The 25,101-nt window shown below is 28.6% G+C and overlaps 1 protein-coding gene across 1 annotated transcript in view; it reads left to right on the top strand.

Annotated features, from left to right (window-relative positions):
- The window catches only part of LOC136973929 (GRB2-associated-binding protein 1-like), a 51,462-nt gene extending 29,170 nt beyond the window's left edge, over positions 1-22,292 (top strand). The window contains 7 exon segments of the mRNA XM_067268698.1: positions 2,091-2,219; positions 10,135-10,303; positions 11,800-13,110; positions 18,187-18,271; positions 20,510-20,663; positions 21,484-21,646; positions 21,649-22,292. Of these exon segments, the coding sequence (XP_067124799.1) occupies positions 2,091-2,219; positions 10,135-10,303; positions 11,800-13,110; positions 18,187-18,271; positions 20,510-20,663; positions 21,484-21,646; positions 21,649-21,701 (2,064 nt within the window). The 3' untranslated portion in view covers positions 21,702-22,292.
- Positions 22,293-25,101: the final 2,809 nt, after the last annotated feature.

The following is a 25,101-nucleotide window of genomic DNA, read 5'->3' as shown; positions in this document are numbered from 1 at the left end:
GTTTTGAAATAAACTTCCCACGTGAATAAATTTGTGAACCTATTTTTCTAAGTATAATTTTAAAAGTTGTAATTAGTTGCAGAATGTAAAGATGTATAAGATGTGTATTAATATCTATTCTTTAAAATATGTGATATATTTTACATAAAAAATTGTAAGAGATTTCCTAGAAAATACCAATTAAATGTTATCTTTGTTTTTCTTTTCCACCGATTTTTAACTTGATGTTTAACTTTAATTACCTTACTGTTTTATACTTATGTTTTATTTAGTTTTATGAAAAACATAATGAAAAAAAAATTCATTTTCATTAGTTAAGACAGACAAATTTTTTTACAACAAATAATTTTGTTGTAAATACAATTTTCTGTGATTACATTTTAAACATGTGTAACCTATTAAGTTAGAATGGCATCTGTTTTAAAACTGTTGTGAATTTTAATAATTTAGATTCCTCTTTTTGTCCAACCAGATTTGAATGAAACTGGGTGTGCAGTAATGACAAACTACAGTATAGTACTTCAGTGGCACTTTATAGCTTCATAGGGCTGAGGCAAATTTGAATTAAGGGGCACCCATATACAGTATAGTATTGACTTCAGACATTTTTCTTTTGGGGAATTTTTGGAGGAATCCCTGAGTATACTCATTTGTTCAATGCAATCTCTGTTTAAAAGATATTTTCCCACAATGCATGTAGTATGCTATTTTTCCTTTGTTAGAAAAAATTTACACGTGTGTAAAAACAATTGAAAATACTCTCTTTACAATTTAAAATGTAAAAACCCTTACAATTACTAACAAAGTGGGTGTTATGAATGAATTTCTATTAATTCCAAAATCAAATATATTCTCAATTCTATGGTTTTGCAGTTTCGTAGTTCTTGCAGTGTCTTAATGGCAGTGTGATGGTGGCACTACAGTACGGGAAAATACACGAACCTTCTCTGGAAACTTGTGGATACTTAATGACTTACTGAATATAAATTTACTGGAGTGGCAAATACAATATATTGCTTACTTAAATGATGGACTTTTTGTGATTATGTAAACAAAAATTAGACAACAATGCAGTGGTGTAGCATAGCAGGGGCTGCAGGGGTGGCCTGCCCCGGGCGGCACTTTTAGGGAGTGGCAAAATTTCACAATAAATAATATCTTGTAAAATTACCTAAATAAGGGGTCGGCGAAATTTTCCTTTGCCCCGGGTGGCCGACACCCACGCTACGCCACTGCAACAATGCCACTAAATTGAACTTAAATAATCTTTGTTTGACTTGAGGGTTTAATCTTATGATGTATTTTCTTTTGGAACATAACCTCATCATAAGTCAAGGAGAGACTGTATATAAATTACAATTTGAAGGTAATAAAGTAAAAAATATTGCAAGTTGAAAATAAAAATAAATAAATTAAATAAAATAGGCTATCCTAAGTTTCTCATTGAGAGTAATAACCTTTCCTCTTTTTCTTCTCACCAGTATCAGGAGACACAGTGGGGCATTTTGCAGACATAGTGGGTATAGTGTAAAACAAAAAGTTATAAGATGATACATATAAAAAAATTTCAAGAAAGATCATTAATGCATTGGTAGAGCAGCTTGAATTCAAATTTTAACTGCTCTTCCGTGCTTCCATTTCACTCGCCTCAGTCATTGTATATGTGAAATATTGTATGTCGAAATATCATAAGTTGAGGAGTGTCTGTATTGCAAAAGAAATCTTCATTTATAGAAGTATTAAATACAAAATTGCCAATGATGCAATGTGCCTTTCTTGTAATATTATGTAAGCCTTCAAGGAGCTTAATAAACTGTTGAATTAGATTCCTGAAAGAAAGAATATTGTTTCCTTAATTTCTTATTAAGAAAAACAACTTACATTTATGTAATGACCAAAGCTTAGTAAAGTTTAGATTCTAATTTTATGAATGAAATTTAGTTAAATTAGTTTATCAAATTTTTATACTTTTAATATAATATAAATAAATACCTGACTTTGGTAAATAAAAAGGATAAGAATAAATCATCATAACTTGTTTTAATAGATTTAATAAACTTTATTTATTAATGAATTATGTTTTATTTCAGAAATGGAGGCAGAGATGGTTTGTGTTGAGACACTCTGGTCAATTACCTGGTCAGTTTGTATTGGAGTATTACACAGATGATAGTCGTAAGAAATTAAAAGGCAAGATTGATTTAGATCAATGTGAACAGGTAAATTTTGTATATATTTCTTCAAATCAAAATTCTTTTTAAAGTTAAAATTTAAAAAAAAAACTGTAGTTTTGATGTCATTAGTCTTTCTTTTAATGTTCCAATTAATATTTTGTTTAGTATTATATTAAATGAGGCCATCAAGAAAATGAATTTGTATTTTTTTAATGTAAAGTTATCATTCTGATATTTACAATTTAGTTTAAAATAAAAAGTTGGAAAATAATTCATAAATTTTTAATAACAAGAAGACATTCTATAATTTCAAAGGTCTAATAGCTATTTAATATGACTTCTAGGAAAGCTAAATACAGTATCAATATTAATATAAAGAATAACTGCTATCTCTGGCCACATTTGTGCAAGGATTTTTAGTGCATCTGAAACTTTCTAATTAGAAAGTTTGAGATGCACTAAAAGTTTTTTAATTAGTACATAAATGTTAATAAATGAATATTACATGTACAATTGCAACGTTTTAACAAAAATACTTGTTTATGTTCTTCATCCGTCGTTCGCTCCAGTTGACAGTCCACAATTTCACAAACACGGAGGCGACCTTTCTTTAGAGGCTACTGCCTCCGCAATAAAATGTAAATATGGTAAAAACGTCCTCTGGTGCTATTGCCATTTTCACATAAAATACACTCTCAAGTAAAAATAAATATAAAACATGGCCGACGGTATTACATTTAATTGTATAAATATAAAATTGCAACGTGTGAAATTGTTGACTGTCAACTGGAGCGAACGATGGATGAAGAACGTAAACAAGTATTTTTGTTAAAACGTTGCAATTTTATATTTATACAATTAAATGTAATACTGTCGGCCATGTTTTATATTTATTTTTACTTAAAAAATTATTGCTTGAAAAAGATAAAAAGTTTTAATCTTAATGTGTTATTAATTTGCAGAGCATTTGGCAACTCTTATGATTACATCTAGAGTCAGTCCTATAAAAAGTACAGGACTGCAGGTTTGAAAGTATAGTAGGAAAAAAGAAATTAAGAGCTGTTTTCTGTAAAATCAGATGTTATACAAAATTCTAAAAATAAAACTAGAAAAAAAAAGTGATGAAAGAAGGCTGTCCTCTATTTGGAAAGTGTTTTGATCATTTGCAGCATTCTTTAATTTAGAAAAATTAGAATTTTTTTATGTAGTAGAAGCTTGTTAATCCAGCACCTGATAATCTGGAATTGTTTGATGGTAATCTGACGTGCTATTATTCTGAATCAAATTTGTTTGGACACGTGGGGTCTTAAAAAACCAGACAGTGTTTATTAACATTTTAATAGTTCTTTACTCAGTCTTAACATATTATAATTATAACACTTTATCTTCAGACTGATTAAATAGCATATTTAAATAAAGTGGAACTAAATAGTGGAGTTTACTTGTACAAGTACAGTGGTGTTTGCAATATTCACATTGCATATAACTTATTACATTTTTCAGAAATAAAAAATATTTGGTATTCAGCAGTTTTCTGGCTCTACAGGTGCTGGTTTAATAAACTTCTGTAATAATAAACTATATTTACTTTATTAAAAAAATTAGATCTAAAACAAAATTAAATGATCAATGTGACAGTTTTTTTTTAATGTACTGTATATATAATACATTTTATATATATTGTAATGTTTAAAGATGTTAATACAAATAAAATGAATATGTCAATTTTTTATTTTTATAAAGTACTTAGCTTAAAATTGCCACAAATGTTTTTTCATCACAAAAGAAAAACAAAGAAACACTGGCATCAAGAATCAAAGTTTTGTTATGAGTAATATAAGTTGGGAACGATGGGTGAAGCCTGTGGTTAGAAAATGAAATGTCTATTCATCTGGGGTTCTTATGATGTCCAGGGGGAAAAATAGCAGTACTGAGAATGTGTGAATTGTCAAAATTTTTGAAAAAATGGGCAAAGAGAGGGAGAGGCAAAGCTTCCTTTATTAATATATTGAGAGTATTTTTATTTGTAATTTATAGTGTGTATAAATTTTCAGAAGAATAGAATAAATATTTAATCTGTTGTGCACTTGGAAATATTACTTAAGTTTTAATGACAAACAATGTTTTGATAAAATTAACCATAAAATAATGCCTGAAGAAGTTCAAAATAGAGCAGAATTCTTTTTATTTTTGCAATATCTTACATTTAATTTCATTAAAGCATTGTTTTTCAACCTTTTATCTCATGGCACTCTTGAACCTATAACTAAATTTGTAAATTAAATAAAATTTACAAAAAATATAGACAAAAAGAATCAGGTTAAATGGCAAGTAATATGGTGATAGAATGTTTACAAACACAACTTTAAATTGTGTGATTTTTTTTTTTCAATGGAAATTTAGTTATAGGTTCAAGAGTGCCATGAGATAAAAGATTGAAAAACACTGCTGTTTTGAAAAACAACAATACTGTTTAAACCAGTGGTTTCCAACCTTTTTGTACCTGCGCCCCCTTAAAAAAAATTGTTGCGCCCCCTTAATTTTTCTAACAATCTAATTTCATAAATACTCAACTGATATTATAATTTATTTAATGGGCTACAAAATAATATACAATATTATGTAAAAATATACATAAAAAAATAATTATTTATTATAAGAAATAATAATTTTAAATGTAATAAAAACAAATTTACGAGAAAGTAAAAAATGCACTAGTAGTGAAAAAAATTGTATATTAACCTCGCCCAGGATGTTATTTTATTGTTTTGGATGTTTATAACCCTGGCACTACGTGCTTGTGCCGATAAACTATCTCAACAATAAAATAACATTTCCTGGTTAATAATGTACTATTATAACAGTTATGAAATTTAACTCAATATTAATTTAGAAGTTACCAAAGTGAAGTGTTTCATTTTATATATCAACCTGGTTATCGCAAGCACTACTAACGAACTAATTCTGTTCATAGACAACAGAAAAAAAACAGATACTTCTGTTTACTGAAGTTTGGTGCGAGTAAGCACGAGAATACCTGGGATGTTCCGAGTGCTTGTCTTTTGTTTCCTTGCCCCACCGGCGCTCTGCTCTAAACGCGAAAGCGAGATGTTTTTGTTCTAGCAAGAGTATGGATGGATGTTTTAGCATTTGTACCCGAAAAATTCGCGGCGAGGGTTGTGGATTACGTATACCTATTTTGCTGATTCATTTTTTGACACCTATTCGACTTTTTTGGTTTGTATTCAAAAATGATATTTTGGAAACAGCTGTATGCCCCCCTTGCAACAGTCTTGCGCCCCCCTAGGGAGGCGCACCCCACAGGTTGGAAACCACTGGTTTAAACAGTATTGTTGTTTCTTAAAATATCAGCAGGTTACATACAGCAATAGTTATGTAAATTAAAATTAACTATTATTTAAATAAGAAAAGCAATTAACATTGTCTTAAGTAATCGAGTATTTATGCTCCTGCAGCCTCTGTTTTAAAGACCTCATAGTAGCACCAACATAAACTAACTCTGAATTAAAATGGCAGTCAGTTAATGGGATTGAATATACTCCTGATGTATTGTTTTGATTTAGTTTCAACTTATCGTTCCGTAGAATTCTGTAAATCGTAGGATTATGTCGATAGATCATTTTAACATTGTTCTTGTGGGCTATTTTCCTAAAGATCGAATGTAGGAAAGGAATATAGTTGAGAACTACCTTTCGGTCTTGGTTGGTAGTAGAAGGTTGTTTATTTGTTGGATTACAAAATTTATCAATAAGAGCTTTAATATCCCATAAATGATATCCCTGTTGTACAGCTATTGTGCGTATGTAATTTAGTTCTCTATATGTGTCATAAATACTTGTACAGTGGGTATAGGCCCGCTTTATCCAAGATCTAAAGGCTGCATGTTTAAAGTTGCTAGGATCGAATGAATTCTTTGGAATAATAATAGGTAGATAGCTAGGCTTTCGATAAATGTTCGTCCATATTTCACAAATTTACAAGTGATGAATAGATCTGAAAAGTTTACATTCAGGTCACTTTTTTGTTCCAATGATAGCGTGAAACCATAAGGGTTGTTATTCATTTTGTTAAGGAACTTGTGAGCGTTATTAATATTCCTCCAAATGATGAACACATCATCCACATATCTTGCATATAAAATTATGTCATTGTTGAAGATAGGGAGTACTTTACTTTCTAAACGTCGTAACACTAGTTCACATAATACTGGGAATTTTGAGTTTTTTCCCCCTCCTTTTAATGAACTTAGATGCTATAAATATAAAACAGCAGTCAATCCGATGAATCATAGGAAAAGAAAGAAAACATTTTGTTTAGGTAGTGTGCAAATGATGATTCATAGCGCAAAATTACCCACAAATTTTTAATAATTTCTTTCAGCAATATTAGAAATTCATAACGAAGATTATCATTAAAATTTACATAAATTAAATAAGCAGAAAATGAATTTATCAAAACATACGCCGATTCCAGAAATAAACTCAATTTATTTTTGGCGAATTCTCAGAAAGGAAACGTCATGTCTCTCGTTCCGTAATGGGAATAATTTAACCTGAAACATCGAAATATTAACATGTGAATCGTGGTAACACAAATTTTTATTCGAAAGAAATTGACTTATCCATTAAACAAACCAGAAACCTTTCAACTTTAATCTTTTAATCATGCGATAGCCTGAGGCTACTATATCATTTGTGATAAGTCCAAAGGGGTAGTGCTTCTTAAAAGAGAATCCTACAACCATAAACTGCAGGATTACATCAGGGACATCGAATGCCAACGTGCTCCTGACAAATATTTAGAATCACTACAACAGAGAGTTAAAAAATTCATTTCAACTCCTTTAGCTCGCAAGTTACGAATGCATAACTCTGTCGTACAAGCACCAAGAACACCGAGAATCTTCGCCTTTGGCAAAACTCATAAACCTAATTGTCAGATACGCCCTGTTATAGAAAAATGTGGCTCCCCTACGTTTGAACTTGAGAAACAACTTGTTAGATATATCCAACCACGAATTCAAGATCACCCGTATGCTATTAATAACTCTGTTCAACTGGTGGATAAACTCAGAAATATTAACCTAGAAGACAATGAATTTATGACCATAATGGATTTTAAATCATTATTTCCATCTATAAAATTACCACCTTGTTTTTGCGAGGTAAGAGATTTCCTTTTTACGAATGTTAATAATGCTACAAAATTTCATGAACACATATTAGAACGCGCACACCTAATTTGTTATACTTTGTTTTTTGCATTTGAAGGCAACACATATTTACAACAACGAGGAGTTCCAATGCGGAGCCCGATATCCCCAGTATTACGTGAACTAGTATTATGACGTTTAGAAAGTAAAGTACTGCCTATCATCAACAACGACATAATTTTATATGCAAGATATGTGGGTGATGTGTTCATCATTTGGAGGAATATTAATAACGCTCACAAGTTCCTTAACAAAATGAATACCAACCCTTATGGTTTGATGCTATCATTGGAAGAAAAAAGTGACCTGAATGTAAACTTTTTAGATCTATCCATCACTTGTAAATTTGGTGAGATATGGATGAACATTTATCGAAAGCCTAGCTATCTACTTATTATTATTCCAAAGAATTCATTCGATCCTAGCAACTTTAAACATGCAGCCTTTAGATCTTGGATAAAGCGGGCCTATACCCACTGTACAAGTATTTATGACACATATAGAGAACTAAATTACATACGCACAATAGCTGTACAACAGGGATATCATTTATGGGATATTAAAGCTCTTATTGATAAATTTTGTAATCCAACAAATAAACAACCTTCTACTACCAACCAAGACCGAAAGGTAGTTCTCAACTATATTCCTTTCCTACATTCGATCTCTAAGAAAATAGCTCACAAGAGCAATGTTAAAATGATCTATCGACATAATCCTACGATTTACAGAATTCTACGGAACGATAAGTTGAAACTAAATCAAAACAATACATCAGGAGTATATTCAATCCCATTAACTGACTGCCGTTTTAATTCAGAGTTAGTTTATGTTGGTGCTACTATGAGGTCTTTATAACATTGTCTTAATTTGCATTTAAATTTGCCATTAGAAACCTGCCAAATTTCCCACCATTTCTTAATTAAAATAATTTGAACTAAATATGGACAATTATAGATACATTTTTGATTTAAAGAAAATTTCCACATAAATGAAATAACCCAGCATTATGCACATATAATTTTGCTTATAAATATATATTTTTTACTACATTATGTATACATTTATTTATTATAACAATGAAAAACTTGTATAATCAATTTAAAGAGGTTTTAAACATGTACAGTTATTGTACTTTGGGCTTACTTTGAATGTAATTTAGTTAATAATCAAAAATTATCACGGCACACCAGTTGAAAATCACTGCATTAAAACATTGTTCTTGTCATTAAAATTTTTTCTTAATCTTTAAAATAAAAGTACAGAAATTAATATTTTGTGAGTTTTTATTTATATATTTGTAATAGTGTAGATAGAAGTCTTTTCCATCTACACTAAAATTTTAATAGAAGTCTTTTCTATTAGCAGATAGAGAAAACAGAGAGTTTGGAATTTGATGAATAGATTTTTTATCAAATTATATTATTATTATTATATTAAATTAATATGAAAAATAATTATTGACAAACTTATTTAGTTCTATTTATCTATTGGGGTTCATAAAAATAAAAATTTAATTATAAATAAATAGTAATAAGGTTACTTTTTTAGTTTTTGTGAATAATTTAGATTTATTAAATTAATTTGAAATAATAAATACTGAATTAATATTTCTTGTATTATTAATTTATCACAAAATTGATTTTATTACTGTATTTAGTTTCATTAGCTTATCAGTTTAAAAAACAGTAAAAGTATGTTCCGTGTTAATCTCAAACTTGTAGCTTTTAATGTTTAAATGCATTACTTTTTAGAAAAATTCTAATTAATTAAAATAAATTAGCATTGAAATATTAATATTTTGTCAGAAATTTGTCATTTTTTAAAACATTAAACATAATGCAGAAAATTAAAAATTTTAAAAGTTAGTTGACACCACTTTTTATTTTATTAAGTTTATAATATCAATATGTTTTTTAGCATTTAATGAAAATTTATATGTAAATCAATTTGTTTATATTTTTGTTATCATGTAACCACTATGTAGACAGAAGTGTTCAAGCATTTACTGTATTTGCCAAAAGTCAATAATTATTTGTATTTGATTGTCTCTTGTGTTCATTTTAATTCTTAGGAGTGATATTGTTTGAGAGAATGTATCATACAGTAGTAATGTATCATATACAAGCTTTTATTAACCCTAGAGGATTCTCTAGATGTCTAGAATGTATATCTATCTATGTCTTGTGTTACTGTACATTGCATTCTCTCAAGCAATCTTATGCTCACTCCTAAGAGAGTAATTATTTGTTCTATTCTAATAACTGCCGTAACCCTTCTAAGTATACTATTCACTAAATACTAGTAGATCTATGCAGAAATATTAATTTCTCTAGCAAAGTGCCTGTTAGATTTCTAGTAGAAGAAGCTCTTACAGGGTGAGTTTGGATGCGCCTTTTCAACTTGTTCCAAATCTCATTCAACAAGACCTTATTCTGTGACAACTCTGACAGGAACTTTACTGGAAATATGGAGGAATATTCCTAAACAGATTTACTGAAATTTAGTGGAAAGCATGTCTAAATGTGTTGATTAATTACTGATTTTTGAAAATTATATTGTTTGATCTAGAACTAGATGTCCGAATACTTTTGTTTATTTAGTATATTTTATTTATTTTATTATTCATAATAAAAATTTAATAATATATAAAATAGAAAAACTTTGAGCTATTTAAATTTTATATTTACTTATAGAATTCTTGATTTTATTATTTTCTTTTTTTAGGTTGATGCTGGTTTATCATTTGAAAGCAGAAAATCAAACTATCAATATATGTTTGATATTAGGACTCCGAAACGTGTTTATTATTTAGTTGCAGAAACTGAATCATCTATGAATAAATGGGTTGACTGCATCTGTTCAGTTTGTGGATTAAAAATACATTTAGACGATGGTATTAATCTTATTTTTTAGTTGTTATTCCATTTGTTCAGATTTATATTGATGTAAAGGGAAAACACAAACTTGCATATTAATCATCGTATGTTTATTTATTGATAATTAAAAAAATGATACTGTTAAAAATCTCTGATAAAGAATATGAATTCATATGGAAGAAATACAGTACAAATATTAAGACACATATAATTACATTATATGAACTATATCTGATTAATGTAAAATTACTTGAATTGTGAATTTATATGGTTGAGGTGGCTTATTTATATTTTTTATGCAATACTCTGTCTTTTATATAAATTTTTATTCTGAACTTTCAATGAGAACTGATGGTACAAAGAGAGTTTAGTGAACAAGTTTATACATCAGTTATTCATAGTTTAACTTTCTATATAATTTCCAGTTGCAAAACATAATAGAATAATAGCTTCCAATCTACTGAAATCCAAAGACTTTCAAAAATAAAAAAATTCTGCAGAATCCTTGTATGTGTAAATCTTATAATGTCAAGAGTCATGGCAGTGATTCTGTGCCAAGTAAAACGTCACTGACTGACTATACATATATATAGGAATCAGTGTGGTTGATTTCCCCTTCCCAAACACTTAAAGAAATTCTGATTATCTCATTCAAAACAGAATTGTTTTCTTAGGTAGTGTACAAAGTTTCAGATTTTTCTATAAAGCAACTTTTGCACTATTCAGATTTGTATTCCTGGAATGAAAGTTTTTGAACCAATGCCTGGTGGCCTGCTCACTCACAGAACCTTTGCCAAAAGTTTATTGGTATTTTGGGTTGCTTTGGCTTCATTATGTCCTTGCTTTATGCACAAAAAAAGAAAATTATTTAATTTATTTTTATCCATACCATAAGAAAACGTACTCTTAAACACGTGAAACTCGCAACCTAAATGAGATACATATGTGAATTTAACAATGTAGTGTGCTCTTTCAATTGCAAACATACAGCACTGTTCACAAGGATAAAAGTTGAACTACAAGTCCAAAAGTTTGAATTTTAAAAACAGCCATTTCATTTGCAATGGGGCCCAGTATTTATACATGTGGGGTTTAGACAAGCAACATTCCTAAACCGTTAAGATAATAAATTTACAAGGGGTTGTGGGGGAGACAAGGAGAATGAGGGAGTGGGACGAGTAAGGGGAGAAGTGAGGGAAGACGACAGTTGGTGACAGCACGAAAGTAAGAAAGGACAAAAAGACATTACGAAGGCAAGAACATTATCATTCTATCAAGATGGTTACTAATGCTGGAAGATTATTGTCATTTCTAGTTCTCTATTTCTATCACTATTCCTACATACAGTAAATAAAAATATATTTGATTTTAATAAATGATGTATTAAATTTAAATAAAACAATTAATTAATTCTAATATCACAGTTATAAATAATGGATACTTATTAACTGTTGCATAGTTTTAATTTTTAGGTTATTTTAATTAAATAAAGTATAATTTTATTTTTATCCAGATTACATGCCTCCTCAGACTACAACTAGCTCTCAAACAGTATCAACTAATTCAGTGACACCTGCTCAATCAACATCAAATCTGGAACTTTCTAGATCTGGATCAAATCCATATATACCAATTAGTGAATGCATTAGTGGGAAACCTATAACAAATGGATTTAATTGTGAAAGTTGTAATGAAAGTCTTCCAGAAGCGCCGCCACCGCCGCCCCCACCTAAGATGAATAGTGAAGAAAGAAGAGAATCATCTGAATTTTATGATTATCCTAAACCTTTACATTTTATAAATGATAGAAATAGGACATCTCCAGAACTGAATGTTGAAGAATTTTATAAAATTCCTCAGTCATTAAAAAGTACCGAAAAATCTTTCACCCAAACTGATAGTTTTGTATATAATTTACCTCCACTACCTCCTAAAGTTAATTGGGATACATATCCTCAAGATTTATATCAAAAGAAAAATAAATCAGATTTGGATTTTGATACTTGTTCAAGATCTACAACTCCAGAAGATAACATACATGAAAAAATTACATCAGAAGTAACAAGTCAGTTAGAACAAATAAATTTGAACAGTAATAATAATGGAAACCTGCAAGCTGTGATATCTCAAGATAGTAATGATGTATCTGAAAATGTAGATCAAGTCTGTATTAACAAAGATACATCAGATAAACCACCACCAAGACCACCTAAACCTCAACATCTCGGAAGAAAGTATGAAAATGTTACTATTAATTCTCTCAGTGAAAATAACAACCCAGTTTATGATACTCCATCATCAGCTAAGGGAGTGCAATTAAGTAAAAATTTGCCAGCACAAGTGTTTGCCTTTCTAAAAGATGATACCGATTTAGAAAGTATATCACCATCAACAAAAGTTCCAGTTGCCTTTCCAAAATCAAAGGATGTTGCATTAGATGATATTTATGATTTTCCAAAGTTTAGGAGTGAAGATAATATTAATATGCCAGTTCCTCCACCTCCCATAAATGGAAAAGGATCTCAAAGAAGGCGGCGGCATGCCTACACAAATGCACCTCCTGGTTTATTTAACAATAAGGAAACAATATTTAATTATGAATTTGTTAAACCTTCTTTATGTAGTGATGGATATTTAAGTATGGATTCACAAAAAAGTGAAATTTATACTGACATGTCTGGTGAATTACAGTTATCACCTTCAGCAATGGGAACTTATGCAAACATTCCTACAAGTCCTAGTGCATCGTTAGGTTCAGTTGGTGATATTCCTCCAGCAGTCAACAGAGAATTAAAACCAAAGAGAAAAGTTTCTGATGCAGAGAGTATGTATCTTTTAACATATTTTTAGTTATATGATTTACGAATAAAAATGATTAGTAACCTTATTTCATTTGTTTGAAATCATTGTTACTAATAATATATATAATATGTTACACCTAATGTGGCCTCAATTATTTGAATCTCCATGGTATGTTTGCCTGTGCATTTCCATGAAAATGTTTGTCACATGTCCTGTTTTCCTGTTTACTGTAAATAGTCCTGTCTTGTCATGCTGTCGTCATTTTTGCACTGCCTTATCCTATGAGCAACCTAAAATCTGTATTCAGCTTGGCTGTGACCACTCTGTGTATGTAAATTTTTCTTTGGCCTGTAACGGACCCTGATTGCCTGTTCAGGTGACTCACGTCCCACTTTCCTATCTACCTTCCCCCTTCCCACTTCTCCCCTACTTCCTCTTTCCTCTCTCCCCACCCTCATTATCCTTCACTTCAATGGCTAAGTTCAAGGTACAGCCTCCTAATTCTTTATTTGTATTGTATTGTAAATAGTCCTGTGTAGTATCTTGTAAACAGTTTCATTTCTGTGTACAGTATAGCATGTCAGCATACCATATTATTTGTCCACCTTCCTGGAAAAGAATCATCACCGAAGGGTGATAAGTCATGTTTCTCATTGCCTTCAGGCCTATACACTCAGGAATCTGATATCTCTCTTGCAAGGAATGGCCAGATTAGCAAGAGTCTACTGTATTACTATTATAATAAAGAAAAACATGATTACATTCATATTTACATGGATGTATATCAGCAATTCTAAGATTAATAATTTTAAAGAAAAATTTTATCTTAGATTTGCATAGATATAATATAATAAGCAATCAATAAAAAATTAAAATAGGATGGACATCACACTGATAAATTAAATTTTTAAAATAATAGAATATTTTGAATATTTAACTATCTGTTATAAAAGCTATAAATTAAGAATAAACTATTCACTGATATTGACTTAATAATTATTATTCAGTGAGTAATATTCAATAATTATTCTTTTTTATTGAAAGTATTCGATAATATTTATTGAATGATAGTATTTATAGTAAGAAATAATCTTCTTTTCATATAGTAAAAATTATGATTTAAAAAACATTAGTATTATAAGAAGCCTATTTTGATTAGCTAAATAAACACTTAAGTTCTTAAGAAACCCAAAAATATTTTTTATTAAATGAATGGTAACATTTTTGGAATGTTTGTTGTTCAATTATCAGTTCTTTGTAATTAATGAATGCTTGGATTTCAGTTTTTCTGTTTGAGTGCATGGAACATATTATATTGCAGTCCATTGGAAGACAGATTCAGTAAATACTCTGTTTAATTTATCCATTTGGTGCTGACTCTTCATCAGAATAGAATGGAGATGGCATATTTTGTTAGATATTTATATATGTTTTCATTGATTACTTTACTTTATAGCAGCAACAATACTGTGTTAAAAATATATATTAGTGTATACAGTATTTTTATAAAGATATTTTGGAATATCTCTTATATTATAAATAAATGTAATAATTCTTAGCTCCATTTCTCAGTCACTTTTATTAAATGTGATGAAATAGCTTTGTCGTAATGACCAAAGATAGCTTCCATTCATCTTCAGAATGTATATAATCTACTACTTAATTTGCAGTCTGGTTGTTTGGCTATGAAAGTTATGATGAACAAGTATTTGATTAAAAACTTTGTCAATATTTTTTTAATATAACATTTAACTCATACTTTTGTTACATAATTTGATAAGCTTCTTTTTGTAAAAAACTGGGTAGATAATGTATATGTAACATCTGGAGACCTAATGTTAGAAAATATTTGGCTGATTCATTCATTGATTTAAAAAGAAGAAAAAATGTAGAGAATAAAATTGTGATATAATTAATAAAATCTTACTCTTTTTTGGGTAAAAGTTCATAATAGCTTATACAATTCCTCTACAAAAAGACTAGTCCAGAAGTAATTAATTAAGTATAGAATACTTGCACTCAGAGCTGCCTTTAATGTTGTGCTGATAAGTAGTAGGTGGAGACTAACTGTGTGGCATGTTTAAATGAAGCAAAGACAGTATTTGTATATTTGTTAACTTTTTTCTAAATTAAATGCTACTGATAATTTGATGTTTAAATTTATTACAACAATCAGTACTAAAGAAGTGGCTAACTCAATAATTGATTGATTAACACCTGAAAAAGAACACAGGGGAGTTCGTAAACATTACTGGTGAACTTTCTCTTTTGTTTTTTCATCACACATCAGTCATCAGTTCATACGGTATGTTGTTTACTACACCCTGGTGTTGTGTGTTGTTGTTTAATTGATTAATTTATTGAAGAAACATTTTGTGCAGTATTATTTGCTTTAAAAAAAAAATAGTACAAGTAATCTTCAATTTGGATTATAGCAAATCATTCTGAAGCAAATTCATTTATGAAGTTTATAATGTTTGATTTATTCAGAAAAATTCATTTATATTATCATTATTATATTATATTTTACTATTTACATTAATTATTTATTGGGTTGGCCAATAAGTCCATGCAGTTTTTGCTGATAGTTAGACAATTTGAAAAGCAATTATTAGTAGTTTTAACCTCAAAAACACATGATTGTTTGGCAAATGACATTTCACTGACACTTGTCAAAAATAAAGCTTGCTGATTAGTTTTGTTTTGTGTATTTGTCAGTATTCAAAACATGAGTGAACAAATGTTCATTTTCAATACATTATGCTTTTTTATTTTAAAAATGGAAAAAATGCAATGCAAACCTGCAAAAAATATGTGAAGTGTACAATCAGGATGCCATGAAAGTATGCGTTTGCCAGAAGTGGTTCACAAGATTTTGTTCCAAAGATTTTTCTGTTCAAGATGCACCACAATCAGGTCAGCTAGTTGAGATCGACAGTGATTAAGTAAAAGAATTAGTGGACTGTGAACCATGCCATAAGATGAGGGAGACTGCAGATATTCTTCAAATATCAAAATTGAGCATGGAAAATTGTCTGTGTCAGCTTGGTTATATCATCAAGCTTAATGTTTGGGTTTTGCACAAACTTAGTGAAGCCAGTCACATCACTCACATTTTCATCTGCAATTCATTCAAAAAATGTGAGGAAAGTTGTTCATTTCTGAAGTGAATAGTGATGGGGATGAAAAATGGATGGTTTATGTCAACATCAAACACAAAAAATCACGGGGAAGCAAGGTGAACCACTGTAAATTTCTGCCAAAGCAGGACTTCATCCAAAAAAAGTCATGCTCTCAATTTGGTGGGGATTTGAAAGGTGTTTTGTTTTATGAGCTGCTTCTGAAAATACAATGATAAGTTCTGGTGTATACCATAGCCAGCTGGACAAATTAAATGTAGTGATTCAGGAGAACCATCCAGATTTGATGAATTGTAAGGGTGTCATTTTCCACCATGATAATGCCTAGACACATGTGTCATTGCAAACCTGGCAAAAATTTTGGAGCTTGGCTGGGGTGATGTACCTGATCTTCCATATTGACACAATCTTGCTCCTTCTAATTACCCACTTGTTTTGCTCCTTTAAAGACAGACTTTTGCTCCTTTACAGACAGACTTTCAAGGGAATTGTTGTTTAGGTTATGAGTAAGATAACATTCCTTTTTACTGATAGGCTGCTTCATTTTTTCCAGAAGTTAATAAACATTGCAACAAAAAATTTCCTCCATTTCTACTTGTAAATTCTTTTGTTCTCATAATATTTTTCAATAAAATCAAATAAATATCTGACAGAATATCCTGCAACAACTGTACAGGGTGCATAGGAAAGTCCCTTTAACCAGAAAATTGTTGCGAACGGAGATACAGGCATAGCTGTAGCTCTCTCCATTCGCAACAATTTTCCGGTTAAAGGGACAAGTCTGCTGGATACGTCGTTGTTAAAGGGTTAACAACAACGTAGATCCAGCAGACTTGTATGTGGAGTTGCATAAAAGATTTCTTCCTGTGGGGTCACATAAAAGATCAAGTTTATGCAAATTCACATACAAGTCTGCTGGATCTACGTCGTCGTATTACAGATGCTTGCAATAGTGTGACACCTTCCATGCTGAGAAATGTGCATGCAGAATTACTCTCACAAATACACGTGTGTATTGTGAGCAATGGCAAACTTTTCAAACATACTCGACATTAACTTGTTATCACTGTGTGACAGTTTGCCTTTCTGTTGTTTTTTGTGTGATGTTATCAAACTGTATTGACATAAGTACGTATTTTATGCAATAAATTGTGTGTATTTCTTCATACCTATGGCTATTCCTTTCAAACATTTACACAAAATGGCGTGCATCACTTTTGGACATTTTTGGGTTTACAGACAACGATTTATCTTATCCGTGTGAATCACATGTCGTTTCGTACTAATTAATTGATGCTCTAAAACTTTCTAATTGGAAAGTTTGCTCTATCTGTTTTCGTTTTTGATTTGCACTGCCTATCTTCCAAATTTTGCCACTAGGGGTGCTGCTGTCATCTGCATTAGGTCAGGCATAGTCACTTTACTATACCATTACCTCACTTGCATAGCTGTAGCTCTCTCCGTTCGCAAGAATTTTCTGGTTAAAGGGACTTTCCTATGCACCCTGTATATGGCATGTAGAATTAATAGGAAATATTTCAGAAATGAGATGTACCAAAATTAAATGTCAAAAACTTTTGATACTTAGTTGCAAATTAAAAAATTGCGAACTGAATAATTTATATAATTTGAAACAATATTTTCAAAAATATTTCATATTACAAAAAATTAATCAAATTATAAAATCCTAATGTTTTAATAATACAATTTTGTGAAATTTTAAAATGTAAAAATGTTCTGTTCCATTTATAAAATTTGTTTGATATTGAATATGACTAAAATTTAAGTAAAAAATGTTTAATTTACGTTCTTTGGTAACCTTAAAAAAGAGTTTTTGTTACATTTATGTATTTTAAATACATATATACATTTTGATTTTACATAGTTTTAAAATACTGTAAATTTTGTAAAAAATTTTTTCTAAAATTCAAGAATATGTTTCTATTGCAATATTTTAGGCCAGAATGGTATTTTGACTCTTGCTCCTCCTCCAGTCAGTCGGTTTCGTCCTCACGTTACAAAAAGAAGTTTCAGAAAACCAAGGTAAGTAAATTTTATTTTTATTTTTCATGTATTATAAAATATCATAGTTAAATGTAAACATTATAAAACTCAGAAAATGTACGACACCCAAAAACAAACCACTAATAAAGCCTTTTTTTTTTATTCTGTGAAAAATTTAAAATATATTGCTTCAGAGCTTGTGCTTGACTACAAAATATGTGAGTCGAAGTGCTGTATGTAAGACAAGTACCAAATTTCGGCCCACATTTCACATGTGGATCTCATCAATCATGTAAAAATTCTCTACCAACTTCTAAATTTACAGATGAAAAACAACATTGGAGAAACTCCAAATAAACATACAATGCTAAGAACAAAAAAGGAATTTGTTAATTTATTCCTCGTGAGAAAATATTTTAGACACTTCTTGTAATTATGAATGAGTTCTACCAAAGGCTTTTTAGTATCATACATTGTATGTCATGGTTTGACTTTGTTACTGTGTTGTTTATTTTTCATATATGTCAGTTTAACTAAATTAAATAAACTGTAGCTTTATTAAAAATTAAAATTAAAAAAACAATTAATATTTTTATTGGTTAGAGGGTCATCTATTATTTACGGTACAGCTTAAGAGAGGAGGAGTTATGAAAAGTACATCATGTAGTGTACACGATAGGAAGGGAAAGCACGAAGACATTGTTTATATGGACTTTTTTAATGGTATTAGTTGGCACAAAACTTTGTTCTTATACGTGAGCTTACTGATTATGTGAATAAACTATTAGTTAGGTAACTCATAGTATATCACATGACCAGTAAGCTCACATATAAGAACAAATTTTTTATGCCAACTAATATTTGCAGAACTTTTTAAACTCATTTCTTCAATATAATTACATCCTGAAATAGCATATTATATATATAATATATATATAATTAAACAGGAGGGATATGCCAGAAATATATTGTTGTACACAATAGAGGGAGGGGTCAAAAATTGTCACATAATTAATGGACAGTTCCTAAGTCAAATTTATAAAATAGTTGTATCCTTCTTGTGCTTGATTTTAGTATAAAAAGAAAGTTATTGTCTAGCTCTTAGAAAATTATTTTATAGCAATAAGCCAAAAATCACACCCTATGACTAATAACTATAAATTATTTTGGTTTTTGTGTTTGTTGTTTTTCTCTCAACACTACAATGTGTTACACTTCTGTCGCTTTTTCAACATTACAAGAAACTGGTAATGAAGATTTAATAGTATGCAAATTTTCATTTATTATATTGCACAATTTTTATTTGTGAAAGGTTTTTCTTGGAATCAGAATTACACCTTTTGTGATGTCAACTTACCTTATGAAATTCATGCACAAATAATTGAAATGTCTTAAAAATTGAAAACTTTTTCCATTAATTTGCTATTTTCATTTGACATTGATGTTACTTAAGGTCAATGTTTAAAATAACAAAAAGAATAGTTAATTTTCAATTAAATTTTCTCCCTGTTTATTACAAGTTGTCATGAAACACAACAAACTAGATTGGACTGAACCTCAATTATAGTATCAATCAGCATATTTAAATTTTAAAAATACTTTGTGTTTGGCAAAATTATAAATTTGAGAAAACTCATAATAATCTAATATCAATAAAATTTATTGAGGAAATTTATAAGGGACAAATTTAATAAATTTCTATTTTTGTAACATTATATGATTTATTAATGAATAATAATTAGAGAATTCAGAAGTTCACACAAAGTATCTCTACCTGACTAAAAGTAGCTGATTGTGGATACTTTATATTGGAGTATCCACATGACCTAAAGTAGCTTCCTAATTGGTTGATTTACCTCTCTGTAGGAAAAAATGGCTCTCATTACTCTCTTTACTTACAGGGACTTTAGTTATTACTGTTAATGATTGTACTTGCAATATTTGTAACAAAATGAGGATAGGTTAATTTATAATGATTTGTGTAAAATAGAAAAAATTTATAGTTATAGCATTGAAAAATAACTAAATTTTTACACTATTAATATTTGAAATGAAGTTATCTACATTAAAAGTGTAGATAATAAAAATTATAAATGCACATATGTTCATATTGAACAAGTGAAAAATATTTTTTTGATCAATATCCTGTCATTAATTTGATATGAACTTAAAGGTAATGATGTGCAAGATTTTCTCTATTAAGAAATGAGAACATTGAAAAATATTGTTATACAATACATTTTTATATAATTTATTATATATTTTAATTTTAAACAGATTAGCCTCATCGTCGTCGTCGTTTTCAGAAAGAATTGGTACAACTCCACCTCCAATTCCTGGTCGAGGTCATAGACGTTCAGAACATTCCACATCCGATGATGATTTAGCAAGTTCAGGTGGCAGTAGAAGAAATTCTACCAACTCTGAACAGGTTATAAATGCTTTTTATATTATTAATTATATTGTTGTGTGAAATAGCTAAAAATATTTTAATATAGAAAAATTTTAAAAGTTTCTGAATGTTCTAGTAGATTGTTTATTTAACATACACAAAGCTGCTCAAAAATTCATATTTGTAAAGTAACAAGTACTTTCAGCCTTTTTAAAAGATTATCATAAGATTCTTACACATTAATCTGTATCAAAAACGATCAAAAGTAGTAAATTTTTAAAGTTCTAATAGAATATATCAATGAAATTCTACTGTACTGTACATTCTTCATGGGATAAAGAAAAAGACTGCTTTACTATATTATCTGTATGTCTTTCCATCATAACAAGATCACCTGATTCATAGCATGTGGTTGATCTTGATCAGACATAGATGTTCTTATATATTCCATTGTTGCTGTTTAATCAAATTTTAAAACACGAAAACTGGTAGGAAAATTATCAGAATGACTGTGCATCTTGAAAACAAGTATTCTGATAGATGATGAATTAATTATTAATTCTTTTCATATAAATTTGAAAGGTACAATAATGAGCTAATTCCCATTTATGACAACTAATGTCTACTCATACTTGACAGCAATGAATTGGCTTTATTTTTCTCATATATACAATAGATAAGCTTTGTTAATGTACATTAATGATTAGAATATAGTTTGACTGGTTTATAGGAAGTTTGTATTCTTTTTTTTTTCTTACAGAAAAAAAATATACATAGAAATATTTTATGAATTTTATACTAACTTTTCTTTTATATACAGTGTATGATGATTAGGATACTAATTTCAAACTTTATTTAGGAAGTAAAACAGATGATACCTCCTGCTCCACAGTTGAAGAAAGAAGAAATTCAATACTTAGATTTGGATCTTGATTCAGATGCTTCAGTTCAAAGCCCAAGATCGCCTGAAAAATCGTCGTCAGCATCTATTGTATATAAGAAAATAGATTTTGTGAAAACTAAAGTTTTAATGAAATGAGGCAAAATGTTGAGGAAAACTACAGGAAATCTCAGTAAATATTTTTTTTTTTTTTTTGAAATTTGTGCACAGTTTATCTTTACATATATAAATTATATATAATATTTGAAATTGATGTAAATATTATTGTTATTGAAACTATCCATGGGAAATGTGAATATTTACAAATTATGAAATTCAATTCTAGAAAAATTAAATGTATGTCAGTCACAATGTAATATGAACTTAGTACTAGAAAAGACTATTTATTGTTTTTTACATTGTTCGAAAATTTATTCCTAGAAACTGAAGTACATTGTTCATGAATTCTTAGTTGTTCTTAAATTGTGGTTACTTAAAAATTCTTAAGTAAATTACAATTAAGAATTTAAGTAACTACTAATTGATGAGATTCATAAAATAGCTTCATCTTTCTTAAATTTTGGGATGAATTGTTATTGAAACTGTGTTTAACTAATATTATGCTTTGACATAACGGTTGATTGTGATTAATTCTCTGATTTTAGCTGTGTTAATGAAATAGAATTCTCTTATGAAGAGCATTAAAACAATCTTAAACACCTCTATAGCTAATTAGCATTTTATATATATATATATATATATTTGATGAAATATTTATCTTCAGTAATGCAGAAAAAACTTTGATGAATTATTTATTATATTTAACCAAATACAGAGTTGTTTTTATTAATTTCTTCAATGTTGTATTTACTTGAAATATTCAAATTACTATATTCAAGAAATGATTATTAGGATTGATTGATTGATTGAAATGATTATTAGAACTTTGTATTCAAAGTAGGAAGTTTATATTATTTTTTTTATGTTGAACAAAAAATTAATGATGATGATAATAACTGTGACCAATTTTGTTTACAATAGTTAATCACAATCAGTTGTTTTTTATAAACATAGTACAGGACTTTAGTTACTTTAAAAAAAGCTGTTAACAATACTAATAATAAAATAATTATTAGAAGTAATAAGTTGATTGTAATAGTCAACTTATTACTTCTAATAACCCAAACTCTTTTTCTGTAATGCCTTAAATTAAATATAGAATACCTCATTTATAAAGTTACTTTTTATAGTTAAAAATTTATTCTGTAAACAAAACAGTTATTACAGTTTACTGTAAACTCATTGTGTTTACAAGTATAAAATATTTAAGGTTGAAATTTCGATTATTTGCAATTATAATATCTGAGGTCTATAGATTTTGGGAAGAAAAGTATATGATTCATCTCAGAGAATTTTTCTTGATTATTTTATAAAGATTAATTAAATTTGACATAAATTACTATTGCCGCTTGCATTCTTTATATGTACTGTACTTATGAATGAAATGCAGAGGTTTATTATTGTTATTCACCAGACAAGAAAGTTTTAAAAATTTTTGTCATGAATTTCACTTTCCCATTTAACATAATACAAAAAATATATTATTTTAATCCAAATATGATTTTGATGTGATAATGTTGTGCCTAGGAACCATAGTTATTTTTCATATAAGTTATTAAACTTAGTATTCATAGTGTTTCTGAACTATGTCCCTATGAACAGGGAGAAGTTATTGTAATGCATTTTTTGATTTCTTCTAAATTTAATGGGAAATATTTAATTAAGTGTTTAATATTTTATCTTCATAATTACAAATTAAATGCTGCAAAATTACAAATTATTCATTTCCATATCATGACATAAAGATTAATAATACTACAATGATGTCTCTCTCTTCTTTTGTATCTTTTCTGATTGCTGTTTTAAATAATCATGATAAATAAAGTAAACTACATTAAGAAAAAATAAACTACTTTTTCGGATATTCCTGTTTCTGCGAAAATATCTTCTGATGTCGGAAAATGAAAATTGAATATTAAAGTAATAATTCTAGCTTGATCTTTTGTAATCAATCAACAATTTTTTAAAATATTTCATAGGAAAATAGCTAAAGCAGTCAGTCAACTCATTTGAGGATTTGGAGAAGATGAGATAAAAGTTTAAGTTGAAATTCATAGACATAAATCTTTGTTTTTGCTTCCTGTTATTCAAATTAATTTGTTTATAAAACTGTTTAGACTTACTTTAAATTATTTGAAAATGTCTTAGTTAGTTTTTAATAGTATATGATTTTTTGTTCTGTTATAGCACAGATTGGAGACTAAGGTTGAAATTTTGAAATGAAGTGTTTGTCATTATTAATAAAATACTAAGTAATTCGGATTAATAAATCAGTGCTTTGAGTTTTGGATGATTAGGAATAACATTTATTTGAAAATTGAATGTAGAATTTTGACAGTTAATGATCCTGTCTCTGTAAACGATAATTAATTAAATAGGCAGTAAATATTTTTTATATATTCTATAACAGGGTTTGTCATTCTTGCATACATTAGTAAGTATCGTCATACATTATCATCAATGCCATTGCAATATTAGAAATTTTTATTCTACTGAAAATCATTTATATTGAAATTAGCATTTTTACATATAGAAAAAGATTAGATTTAAAATCTGATTGAATTTAGTTAAATTAAGTTGAAGTATTTTTATAAGTGATTGGATGATAATATTTAGATATTGGATGTATTCTCAAAATAGTTAATATATATAAGAATGAAAAGACTTGAAATAAGAAGGAAATTCATGTTTATTTAAAAGAATTCAATATATCATTTTTACTTTGCAAATCTCTAATAATTCTTATAAATTCTGCCTTTATATTCCATCACTAGTTTTACAGAATTCTGCATCTAGAGTTCTGGAAGATCAGGAATAATGCTCTCTGATGTTGGAGATTGTCGTTCTCGAGCTTTTTATCATCTCTTATATAAAGTTTCAAATTTAGAAAAGGATCTAGGATCTGGATCAGGTTTACCTGAAAAGCTTTGAATTTCTATTTTGATTTAGTGTTGTCTCAGATTTTCTTTTTTGAAAATAGGTAACTGTCTTATTTTTGTAATCATTTATATGAACATTTTATCAACGATTTAGCAAATACTTGACTTTTCTATCATTTCTTCATTTCTTATTGTTTTGATTTGAAAATATATGAATGAATTTTTTCACTTGTTCATTTATTCCATGGGTAATTAGTTGTTGATTCTAATATTGAAAAATTTCAAGAATGGGGTGCTGCAATGAATATGGTATACGTTGATGCCATTTTGTTAAAATTTACTGCCGAATGTGCCATAATGTTATATGTAATTTTGTATTTTATTGTTATATAGAAATTGTGAAGAATATATAGAAATTTAATTGTGATGATTAGATTTTAGATAATATTTGAAGCATAAAATTAATCTTTTCATACATCAGTTTTAGAAAATTTTTATTATTTAAAACAAAATAAAATGTCATCAATAACACAGAGCTTATTATAAAATGAAGAAAAACATCCACTCTCTGATAATCTTATGACAAAATCAGTTATCT

This window comes from Centruroides vittatus, unplaced genomic scaffold, assembly GCF_030686945.1.
Source record: "Centruroides vittatus isolate TY-2023 unplaced genomic scaffold, ASM3068694v2 contig_3313, whole genome shotgun sequence".
In the NCBI taxonomy this organism is placed as follows: domain Eukaryota; kingdom Metazoa; phylum Arthropoda; class Arachnida; order Scorpiones; family Buthidae; genus Centruroides; species Centruroides vittatus.
Note: the sequence above shows the minus strand (reverse complement) of the source record. Positions and strands in the feature narration are given on the sequence as shown.